Raw genomic sequence first — 13,000 nt, forward strand, 5'->3', positions numbered from 1 at the left:
GTGACACGAATGAACGCGAACTTCTCCGGTATGCACAGGAACAGACTGAGCCTCCAAAGCAAGCTGAGTCACCTGAAGCAGACTTCTGCAGTCTTCAAAATAAAGGGCTAGCTGAAACTAGGCCTTTGCTGTACACTGAAAATACTCTAAAAAAGCAAGCACTCTGGAAAACTGCCTCCACTTCTACAAGGTGTGTGTGTGTGTGTGTGTGTGTGTGTGTGTAGAATCTGTACATCTGCTGACAGATTAGCCTCACAATTTTAATGCTTAATGCACGTACACTAAATTCTGCACACGTGGGCATGATGGTATCTCATACAGCTGCATTTAAGTAATATTATCACTTCTACTGTCTTTGTCTGATTTCTGGTTTTTCTCATTTTCTGACTAATATAAAATGCGTGACATACAGAGGCAGGATGACCAACACATTTAAGCATTTGCTTACCTGCTGAATTTTACTCTTATGGCTGAGAGTTCATAATTGTAAAATAATCTGAAGAAAAAATCATCAATACCTCAGATCTGCACACGCTGACTTTTCTTAATAGTTCAAAGGGGAAAAAACACTTATTGGGGAAAAAAAAACAACCAAGAAAATGAAAGCAAATCAGCAACTAAAAAAGAAAATGGGACTAAACTAAAACTATTAACCAAGAGTATCTTTCCAAAATCACATAAAATGAAGAAGGGCTTCTGCTAGGATGCGAGAACAGTGACATCTCGTGGAGCTTTTATAGAAGTGAGTTTATAGAAGGACAGAGCAAACTGCTCTGCAGTGTTGTGCAATTCAAAGAAATACTACCTCAATAGTTTATTTAATACATATACTATCAGTACTATTTAGTAAAAATTAGGCTTTATTGCTTTTTTAATGAGGAATGAAAATAAATTAAAAAAAGAAGCAAGTGAAGAACTACTAGGAAAAACTTTCAAAACAAAATTAATGGAATGTAGTCCAAATATCTCTGCTGCAATCCCTTTTGCTCTCCCAGGAAGTAGATTTATTATTTAGATATTACTTACTCAATATTATAATCGCACAAGGGAGAAATTATAAGGTATCAAGCAAGGAATTATGCTGTAAAGGCATAGAGTCAGACATGAAAATGACATAAATATTAAGTGTTTAAAAAAAAACACCACCAATATTTAATAAATAAAGCACGGGTAATTATACTAATCCTCTCCATTCATTATGAGACTATGCCAAATTGTTATATGTACTTCTTGAGAATGAAAAATTATATCACAATAGGAAACTAAAATAATACATCCTACTTTCCAGTACAGCACGTAACATTTGGACCCTTCAGGTTTTATCAGAATAAGTTTCTCTAACAAATCTTCAGCTGCTGTAAAATGTCATAACTCAGCAAGGATATACAACTGACAGTTGAAAGCATGCAAAAAAAAAAAAAAAGATTTTTTTTTTTAAACAAGATTGCACTCAAACTGAGTTATAAAAACATAACATTTACAACTTGGAAGATGACATTTTCCTACCACAATGTTTGTGTGTTCATCTTATTTCATTTTTACCTGAGTAACCCAAGTAAACAGATTACAAGGCAATTTAAATATATTAGCTAATACAAGGTTTACTGGACTTTTCATATATAGAAATGTACTTTGACACTATTTGCAGCTTTACAAATACAAAATGAATAAAAATTTTAAAACATATTTACTGAGCAGCAATGTCTTTGTTATCTGTATAGATCAACAGGTACAGTGGAATGATGTACAGAATTTATCATTTAGTTTTCTACACAACAGCTTTTGTGCAATCTGGTTTTTAATGTGCATTTAAAGAACTGCTGTCAACATCACAGATCTGTAATATTTACTGGTGCCAGAAATAAAGAGTACAGAAATGGGCAACAGCTCCTAAAATAACACTGTGCTACGCAGACACCTGTACATAATTCAAATAGTGCATATTTATCAATGTTTGATGAGGAATAATATTTAGCTGCTAATACAGACAATGGCATTTACAGGTATTACGTTTGGTATAGTAAGTGTGGACAAATGAGTTTGTCCACGTAGAAACACTGAAGGAAGATTAGGAAGTTTTGTAATCACCGAATCTTTCATTTCAACTTGCAGAAGATTAGTATAGTAGGAAAAAATCCTTTACAGTAGCAAGGAAATAATTCAGAAGCATTGTCAAAACAAAAGTAATTCAGCTTTATTTTATAATCAGCAGGTTAAAAAAAAAAAAAAGGTTATTTCTGATAATCTTGGTAGTGTACTTCTGTGTTATGTACCTGTCAGATGTTTCCTCCTCTGTTTGTGCTCTATTCACTTGATCGCTTTTGATTTTTATTTCTTAGTTTCTTTAGTCCAGTGTAAATCCATAGACACTAAAGCACGGTGAATGTTTGATTTGAAGACCGGTGTGAGCAAAAAAAACCACAGGAATATATGTGCTCTTACGAGGTAAGCTTGGAGTAACTTGGAGGAGAAAATTTGCGCTTCAAGTACTTGAGAATGTAAAGTGGAAGACAGCTTACAACAGTGATTGCTGACACTTTCCACAGGAAGGTCACAGTTGTGATAAAGGCAACATCTGCAGAAAGAAAGGAAAAATTCATAATGGGAGCTGGTAACACGGAGGCTAGAACTTTCATATTGCAAAGTCAATCAAATTCTCTTAAAGGTTTGCTTATGCAAATTAGGACAAATTAAGAACAGACAAATCAAGACAAAAAAAAAAAAAAAAACAACACAGAGAGGAAGCTAACCTCAACATTTCATTTTTGCCAATTATTTTCTTTAAATGAAAGCTTCAGAGTCCTTTATGCTCTTTTGCAGCACAAGGTGATTTCAGTGGAACCAGGACCTCAGTAGTACCAAGAGTTTCTCATGTTAAAGGTTAAAGCAGTTTATCGTTTTTCTACTCCTACAAACCATTCATACCTACTACAATACAATTTCCCAACCAGAAATTCTGCTAATTTTCTTGGATGCTGTATTTCATATTCAGCTCATTTTTCTCTGAAATAGACACAACAACCAGACCAAATGATTCTTAAAACTTCAGAAATTAATTCACAGCCCGAAAATGTAAAGAGAAAGCAATGTGATTATACTGCCACAAGTCACAGTCAAAAGCTACTTTCTGTGACAAATATGACAAGAACAGTGACATCCTACACTTGCCACTGAAATTTTGGACCATATTTTGCAGTGGTCAGGTTGTACTTAAGAATCACAGAAAACCCCCCAACCACCTCCTCCTTCCACATCCCCCACCCCAAAAGTTATCTTCCAGAAAAGTTAAACTTCACCTACCTAAGAAAGCTCCAAAAGACACTCTGCCTATACCTGTCACACAAGAGTGAGAACGAAAATGAAAGGATAGTTTTACAGAAAATACAGAAGTTATGTGAAAAAAATATTAGACAAGAAGACTAGCTACAAAAAAAAACAAAAACAAAAACAAAAAAGGAAATGGAAAAGATGTTAGTAGCATTAACTGGAATATTGCTGCTTTTCACATGACAATCAGAAGGTTTTAGACAGCAATTCAACAAAAAATTTGAAAATAGATTCATTTGGTTATGTTTTGAGGCTGTAAGTAATTAGGCAGTTCTCTTACATTTTGCCTGAGATGTCTCTGAAGTATAATTAAGTGTATAAGCAACTTGATTAGAGCTGTTTCAAATGTGAATGAAAATTAACTTCAAAATGATTCAGCAAAAGAAACGCTTTAGTGCTCCAACTTTGCTCATTTAAGAACACTTTCTATATTAGATTTCAATGTATAATTTTGATATATTGTTTTAGCCTAAGCCTGCTCAGACATACTAAGAGCCCACGTAACATATCACTGAGACATGCCTAATGAAGTCACTGCATGCAGTTAATTCAGAAACCTAAAAACTGAGTCACTTCCAGGACTCGGAGCTGCAGAGCAGTATCAAGACTGTTGTTTTTTTTTTAAGCACGTTCATGAACACCACCTAGAGGTGTTTCTCAATAAGAAATACCTGGAAGGGATGGAAGGACTTGCTGCTATCAACATGGATGATTTTAAAAGGCAAAGCTGCGAATTTTGCTTTATGAAGTTCCTGGAAGATTGGACCAAAGAGCTAGTGCTTGTACATGCTCTTGCCAGCTAGCTGGGGAGACTCTGGAATCAACCCAATAGTCTCTATTAAAGAATCTGTGTATTAGTGTCAGAGAAATGAAGAAGGTTCTCTGTAAAACCTGAAATAGTGTGTGTAAAATTAAAATACGACTCTTCATACATCTGGAAGTTAACAGATCACTTGAGACAGGTGGCAGAGCATTTAGCAATTAAAAAAAAGTCATGTAATCACACCACCCTAGTGCTGAATGCTTGGGACAACAGGGAGTGAAAGCAGAACTTTGCAATTACTAGAAACTACCATACAGCACATTTAATTTTGCTACAAGAAGTAACAAGAAAGGATCTCCTTACTCATCATCTCCTGTGAAACAGAGGAAGGAGGAGCTTGATGCTACTCCTATGCTGCGGTATAATCACAGTTATTTTATTTATTTCTGTAATTTACATCTATCAAATCACTCTAAGATGAAGATAATTTTTTTTTTAAGCGAAAGACAATTTGATATAAAAAAAAAAATATGTATTATTGACACTCAGATCCTTGGACTGTTAAAAGGAGAGAACTGTAAATCTTGTGAATTATGAACAATGAGAACCGTAAGACACAGTATGGCATACTGTACTTTAAAACAAAGCAAGTTATATAGAATCTTGTTGTAGTTATGAAATAGACTGATTATATAAAACATCAATAACTTTTTGCCTCTATTTTAGCCTGTATTGCTAAACCTTCTAGTTTGGCAATGCTTCAGCTCTTGGGCTAGAGGTAATGAGACAGAAAGATCACCAGGTTGGTGAACGATTCTCATTTTATCAAAACATATCCATTTCAAGTACAAATCTCAAAGACAATTTAAGATGAGCAGTTGGATTGTCATTGGAAGATGAGATCAAGGAGGGGAAGAGCATGTGGGGTTTGACTTAAAAGTTTATCACCCAGATAAATCATATTAAAATATGATTAAAAATGACAATCAAACCCTGGGACAAATAGGCAGAAGAGTATTTTAAAACAACATGAATTAAATCCATATTCTTACAGAAAAAGCTCTATTTCGTAAAGCCTAACATCATTCCTAACCAAAATGAGAAAAAAAAGCACTTTAAAAATTTTGTTATAAAACTTTCCTTGCTAAAACACTATTACTTACCAAAATATTCATTTAGAAATGCAAGAGAGGCCACATAGCAGCCAAGACTGAGAAATTCAGCCACCACCATTAACCAGTGCCATGTTCGTATGGTCAGTGCAACCATCAAGAGCTCAGTCAAGATAAGGGCAGTGAAGGAAATGGCAACAACATGTACAAATTCAGATTCAAAAAGCAGCAGGGCTCCATACATCAGAATACCACCTAGGAAAGGCAAACAAATTTAATAAAACATTCTACAGTGACATTTTAGTTCAAGTGCACACTGAACATTTTATTGCTTATTAGGAAAGTTTACTCAGTGTTTTATTTATTTATTTAAATTTTTATTTTATATATTTTATATAAGGTAACATGAATCTTTGTAAAAAAGAGGTGTGATATTTACTGTGCTTTTTGCACGTGAAGTAAAACAATCAAAACAGAGCACTGAAGAAACAAAACTGTTAGAAAACTAAATACCTTTTCAAGCAATATATCTGATGAACTGTCAATTAACCTGAATTTGTCTAAATGACAAAATAATGAGTGAGAGATTGTTGAAAGTGTAATTACTTTTAACTGATTACATAATTCAGGTTTCTTCAACAGTACTTCTGTCATTCCATGAATGAAAACTACTGTGTAAGTATATGCAATGTGATAAGCACTCGCTGAAATTTTTCTGGATTAGAACTTAATTAAAGTCATGTCCTTCTTTAGACGACACGCATCAATAAAAATAACAATCCATGCCAATCCATAGGCCTGGCACACTGCAGGAATCTCAATTTACAAGATAAACAGAAAGCAATATATATAACTGCTGATGAAATGTTAAGCTTTGGGAATTTAACCTGCTCCTGAAAAACTATACTGTTAATAGCAGATAAAAAATTCTCAGTTCAATAAATTCACGACTCTCTCCTACCTTGGTAAATACTGATTAAAACCCAGATGAGGAAGGTCTTAAATGACAAAGATCTTCCCTAAGGGAAAGAAGTGAGAGGACAGTTAAACACTACTTAAAAAAAAATACTATTAAATTCATATATTTTAATAGTTAAGCACTCCAGAGACATTTTACAAGTATAATAAGCAGTCTTTGAAGTGACACAAGCTAAAAAGCTTCTGCTCGTTTTTACGATCGTTCATTGCAAATGTGCACAGAAATTGCATGCAGTTAAAATCTGGGGGCAGGACAGTTAAGGTCTTAAATGGCAAACACACACTGGCTTGCTGTGCTATGGTTAGTTTTCAGAAGACCAATAACAGTTGTATTATACACTTTTTAGTGTTTTTATGTCTTATCACAAAAGTATTCTTCAAGAAAAATAACATTCTGCACCTACTGACCTAAACTTCAAGAAAACCATGGTTACAAGTCACTTCTCTATGTTGGATGAACTATTTTCAGTCACACCATAAACATGACCGCTACTATAAATTTTATGCAAGCACCAAATGTATTTTTAATCTTGTGATAGTTAAAGTTTGAATCATATGCATAAATCAAACAATAAAAGCTGTACACATTCAGGACTCTTGTATTCTACGAGTATTGATTAAATATGTTAAGACTGCAAAGTTAAAAAAGATAAGCAGTTAGCCATTTTACCACAGAAGAACTGATCATCCTAGGATACACAAGAATCAGCACTTTACAGAGAAATGTAAGTGCTTCACTGCTGTAGAAACTGATTAATTAATTAGAGATGGTTTCAGTATAGGCTAAAATATTTTCTTGGATACACAGAGTTCATAGGAAGCTGCTAGAGGCATTTTCACATCTCTGTATACAGTCTACTGGTTACCAACATACAGAAAAATACTCTGTTTTGTTGTTGTTTTGTCTGTTTCTTTTTTTTTTAATTTGAGCGTCCACTCATTTTCCTTTCAGTACTGTGCATTATTTCCACTCTAGACCATAGCTCCCAATTATTGAGATTTGTAAACTAAGAATAAGCTTGAGTTTTGATTCAACTTTATGAAACTAGGATTATGTCACTTCTAAGACTCTAACAAATGCTCCACAACAGGCAACAAATAATTGTCAGATGAAAGTAGCCAGCCCTCACAGAATCATAAAATGGTTTGAGTTGGAAGGGGGTTCCACTCCCCATGCCTTGGGCAGGGACAGTTCCCACTAGGTCAGGTTGCCCAAAGACCCAACCAACCTGGCCTTCAACACCTCCAAGGATGAGGCATCCACCACGGCTTCTCTGGCAACCTGTTCCTGTGCCTCATCACCACTATAATGAAGGATTTCTTCCTAATGACTAATTTAAACCCACCTTCTTTTAGTTCAAAGACATTACCCCTTATCCTGTCATTATAATCCGTGATAAGGACTCTTTCCTTGTCTTTCTTTTAGGTCCTCTTTACGCACTGAAAGGTCTCTATAAATTCTCTCCATGCATTTCTCTTCTTTGGACTGAACAACCCCAACTCTCTCAGCCTTTCATTGTAGGAGAGGTGTTCCAGCCCCATGGCCTTCTCAGGATCCACTCCAACAGGTCCATGCCCATCTTATGCTGGAGGCTCCAGAGCTGAATGCAGGTCTTCAAGTGGGTGTCGTGGGAGCAGTAGGGATGGGGGCAATCACCTCCCTCAACCTGCTAGTTAGACTCCTTTTATGCAGCCCTCAATACGGTTGGCTTTCTGGGCTGCAAGCACACACTGCTATTCATATTTAGTTTTTAATCTACCATTCTCAATCTGCTGCTCTAAGTCCATCCATCACAAAGTCTGTATTCATGTTTGAATTTGCTCTGATATGGGTGCAAGACTTTGCACTTGGCCTTGTTGAACTGCATGAAGTTCCTACACGCCCACCTCTCAACCCTGTCCAGGTCAATCGGGATCATAACCCTTCCCTTCAGCTTGCTGACCACACCACTCAGCTTGGTGTCATCACAAATTACTAAGTGTGCACTCAATCTCACTGGCCATTATCTCCAAAAAAGATGTTAAAAAATACTGGTCCTGGTATTGATGACTGGGAAACCACTTGTCATTAGCCTTCATCTTGACTTCAGGCAGTTGGCCATCCAACCAGTTTCTTATTTATTGAATGATCACTCTATTAAATCCATCTCTCCAGTGTAGAGACAAGGATGTTGTGCGGAACAGTGTCAAATGCTTTGCACAATCCAGGTATATGACATCAGTTGTTCTTCTGATAGCCACTAATGATGTAACCCTGTTGTAGGAAGCCACCATATTTGTCAGGCACAATTTGCCCTTGGTGAAGCCATGCTGGCTGTCACCAATCACCTCTATGTTCTCTGTGTGCCTCAGCACAGTTTCCAAGACGATCACATCCACAATCTTGCTGGGCACAGCGGTGAGACTGGCTGGCCTGTAATTGTATAAGTCTTAATTTCCTCTGTTTTAAAAAGAGAGTTATGTTTCCTCTTCTCCAAGTGGAAGAATATGTATTTCCTTTCAAACTTTCATTTCAGCTTTTCTAGCCACAACTTTATAGAAGCCAGAGTAACAGGAAAATCGAATCACTGCTTCCCCTGTGGTATTTGGCCACATCCATCTCTGAACCTTGCTAATTTTCGCTTGTTCTTGCAATAGAGAGTCTGTCAATGAGTTGTGCAAGCATATTTTAATCTTAATATCCTGAAAGCTCTTTCACCATCAGCATATCCTAGAGAAGAAACCAATTCCTAGGAATACAATTCTAGTTTATGTCAATATGCACTTGAGTAACGTCAGCTGAATAGCATTGGTAGAGATCTGTATTTATAATACAGAATTTGCAAAGTAACGTGCAGAAACAAGTACGCTCCCTAGTGTCACAACTAGGACAGCATGATTGTAAGCTGTTCCAATAAACACACACAGTAAGATTACCTTATAATAGTAAAGTCAAATAGCACCTGTAAAGCACTTCTTGTCTATTCATCCATCATCATTCACTGATCATCTTCTGCTTGGAATATACTGAACCATTAACGTACTTCCTAGTTGCTCCACATTTTCATTTTTTTAATTATTATTTTCTAAAAATAATTTGTGTTCTACATTAACATTCACAGAGGTACAGTATAAGCTGGGAAAGCCAGTAAATCATTATCTCCTAGAACTGTGATTTAAGCTTGAAAAATCTTAAGTCTGCAATCATGTACTACACATCCTGGTCAGTTTCAGAGTACAGGTTAACTTCTTTCTATCTTTTGAAACAGAAAAATCCCATTAGCAGGTTTTCACAGACTAGCTTACAACTACCCATAGGAACTGAGAGATACACCTTCTGGAGATAAAATCTGTGATCTCAAAGAAACTTAAAAGATACTAAAGAAGAGATCTCCAAATAGAAAAGAAAAAATTGTCATAGACTAAAATAGTGAATAGGTAATTTAATACAATTCAAATGACAAAGGATTTGCAGTGTCAACTCTATGACTGCAGTCTACTTTTGAAATCTTAGATATGTCTTTGAAGAATACACTGTCCTTAGAACACCTTTCTTCTTGCTTCTGCCTTGCATCATAACACTTCTGGCAAACAGTTTAAGATGGAGCTGGAGTACTTTTCAGAAAAAAAAACTTAAGAAAACAGTCTTGTGATTTAATCCGTATTTGCAGATAAAGAAACAACACCCTTCTATTATTTGCAGATGTATATAAGAAAACTGAAAGTTTTAATGATTCTGAATCACAGAATCATTAAGTTTGGAAAAGATCTCTAAGATCATCCAACTCAACTGTCCACTTACCACCAATGCTGCCCACTAAACCATGCTCCTTAGTATTACAGATGTACTACACCTTTCCTGAATACCTCCAAGGACAGAGACTTCACCACCTCCCCAGCAGCCCATTCCAGTGCCTGAACATTCTTTCAGAGCATCAGTTCTTCCTAATATCCAATCTGAATCTCCCCTGCTGCAACTTGAGACCATTCCCTCTTGTTATATTGCTAGTTACCTGAGAGAAGAGGCTGACCCTTGTCTCACCACAATCTCCTTTCAGGTAGTTGTTGAGGGAAATAAGGTCTCCTCAGAGCTTCCTCTTCTCTGGACTAAACAATTGGCTCAGTTCCCTCAGTCACTCCTCATAAGACTGATGCTCCAATTCCCTCACTGGCTTCATTGCCCTTCTCTGAACAAGCTCCAGAGCATCTATGTCTTTCTTGTAGTAAGCAGTAACTACAGATGATTCAGCGAAGACATTTCAATCATTAATATCCATTATTTAAAGAAAGTCAGCTTTAGGAGAGATCAGTAATAATTTTCAGAAGATGGGAAAAATTAATCCATAAATTAAATCTCTTAGTTAAAAGGGAAGGAGCTGTGGAAAAATAACCACGAAAAGCTCCCTATCAGAGCTCCTAAGGTCAGACTAAGAGCAAATTTTCTATCAGTATACCTTTATGACTGAATTATTTCAGTCCAAAGTCTGGTGACTTAGAGATCTGTTAACAAAACCTAGTGGAACATCTGGGACCATGGATTACTTTTGTAGCACAGAAGCCTGCATTACATTAGTTACGCATTTATCTTGCATGGAATACCTTGCAAAAATGATTCTAAGAATTCAGAGTTTTTCACACCAGCAACTTCAACAGTTCTTTGTATTTTAGCACTGAGAACATTCATACCTTTGTGAGATCCTTATAAAGTTCTGGATACAGCAATGCCATTTCTGGCTTCACATCCTGATCCAACACCAGAGAGAAGACTGGAAACATAGTATATATGGTTGCATACCTATGGAGAGGAAAGCACAAACTAGCATTTTTGTGTCATATGATTTTAAACGAATCTACTGCATTCAACTACTGTTTTAATGTGAGTGAAGTTAAACTGATTATCACTGAGACAGCTTACCAATGCAGCTTCACAAATATAACCTGGTCTTGGGATTCTGAGAGCTGCCATTTGTGAGAAGAGACTTTATATGTCAAAAGAAAAAAAAAAGTCTTTTTCCCATGCATATATCACCCCAAATTTATTGTCTGTTACACTGTGCTTCTGCATTTTGATAACAAGTTCAAAGACCTTGCATTTGAATTCATCAACAGAAGATGGCATGAAAACTAAAGAAAAACAAGTGCTGTTTTTCTGACATCACAGTAAAGCAGGAGGATGAACCAAAGTCTTACAGCTAAGAAAGTGGCTTTGGATTTTATGCATACATTAGTTGTGCACTCTCAGAAGGACTTAGCATAACTATTTATAAGCATTTTGGAGAAGTTTACAGTTTGCCTCTGCAGTGTTTGGTGAAAACAGACCTTGATTTGGCTACGATTTATTACTGTTTAAATAAAGTAAAACAAGAAGTATAAAAAGAAGCTTTTAGGACATAAGGGGGAGAGAAAAAGGACAAACATGAATATAGCATATATCTCATCTGAATGATTCTGGGAAGTGTATCTCTAAAGAAGCTTTTGCAAAAGGATCAGTGTGCTCCTAATTCTACATACATGATTCAGAAAGAAAACTAATGTACTGAACTTACTTAATGAGCTTTCAGAAGAAATTTCATAGTAGCTTCAGCTCCATTTTTTAACAAATGAATTTGTTAACGGTCACTGAGGCTTGTCTTGCAAGTTGTATAACAGCTGAAATTGGTTTGTCAGATTTCCTCTATTGTTTTAGCTCTGAACATCAAAAGTACTATATGATATCTTCTTCTAAAGCTATGCAGTTTTCTGTCTTCAGAGAACTTTCCCACCTCATATAGTGGACATAACTGCACGTCCAAACTAGTTTGAGTTTTTTTTTATAGGCTCATTCCAAGTCTTGTTAGCATACCAATGATAAATGTCTAAAAAATGAGGCAGACACCAACTATAGGATGCTGTTTAAAAAGTCAGCTGGATGTAATTATTGATAGATATTGTAACTGTTGGTGTGAACTTACCCTACCATCAGGAAACCTTGGTACAAGGGAACAGATGCAAAGTAGAAGACTGATGAAAACACAGCCTAACAAAAAAAGAAAATAATTACATATTTAATAGAATTCTATACATGAAGCATTACAATAAGGAAAAAAGAATACTACATAGGATTTTTTGACATTTCAAAGAGATGCAGTGATTGTAACTGTTCAGAAAACAAAGTTTTAAATACCTGCATAGTTGAAATAATAAGGCCTCGGTGCATGACAAATTGACCAAGTGCTGCTGATCTTTTGTAACTGTTTCGACCATGTACCATCAGCAGCCTACCTATGTGTTTGAACTGTGTGATAGAAAAGTCAGCTGCTAGGGAGGCTTGTTTTCCCTCCTAGAACAAAACAAAAATATTCAAAGTATAAAACCCTGTGTAGAAAATATGCTTCAAAATTCAAAATTCTAAATCATAATTCATTTTACAAATTACAAACTTTGCTGCTATTGCTTCAGAAATCAATTCTGCTACATGACACAGAAGACAGGATTTTGGTGCGTGTTATAAAAGCAATACAGTTCTATAACAAGTGTGTTTAATGGCTTAGCTTGCTTCTTTCGGATAAATTAATAGATTCACAGAGATAACTAGTATTTTCTGCTTTTCTTGCTTTATGTATTTAAAAAGAAAAAACAGAGAACATAGAAGCAGAGAACTTACTGGTTCAAAGAATAAGCATTTTCTATCATCTTACAGTATACTTTAATTCAAAATGTTCAATTTACTACCACCTAAGAATCACGTTATACTTGACAATGAAACTAGTAACATTACCTTGCCTTCAATTCCAATCCCGCAGTCAGCTGCTTGGATCATGCTGACATCATTTCCTCCATCACCTGAAAAATGTCACTGCAA

The 13,000-nt window shown here is 35.8% G+C and overlaps 1 protein-coding gene across 1 annotated transcript in view; it reads right to left on the reverse strand.

The window, feature by feature from the left end:
• Window positions 1–930: 930 nt before the first annotated feature.
• Window positions 931–13,000, reverse strand: part of ATP9B (ATPase phospholipid transporting 9B (putative)) — a 143,000-nt gene continuing 130,930 nt past the window's right edge. Inside the window, 8 exon segments of the mRNA XM_031552722.1 lie at window positions 931–2,575; window positions 3,301–3,333; window positions 5,254–5,457; window positions 6,164–6,221; window positions 10,846–10,954; window positions 12,111–12,175; window positions 12,323–12,478; window positions 12,917–12,981. Of these exon segments, the coding sequence (XP_031408582.1) occupies window positions 2,439–2,575; window positions 3,301–3,333; window positions 5,254–5,457; window positions 6,164–6,221; window positions 10,846–10,954; window positions 12,111–12,175; window positions 12,323–12,478; window positions 12,917–12,981 (827 nt within the window). The 3' untranslated portion in view covers window positions 931–2,438.

This window comes from Meleagris gallopavo, chromosome 3 (genome assembly GCF_000146605.3).
Source record: "Meleagris gallopavo isolate NT-WF06-2002-E0010 breed Aviagen turkey brand Nicholas breeding stock chromosome 3, Turkey_5.1, whole genome shotgun sequence".
Classification (NCBI taxonomy): Eukaryota; Metazoa; Chordata; class Aves; order Galliformes; family Phasianidae; genus Meleagris; species Meleagris gallopavo.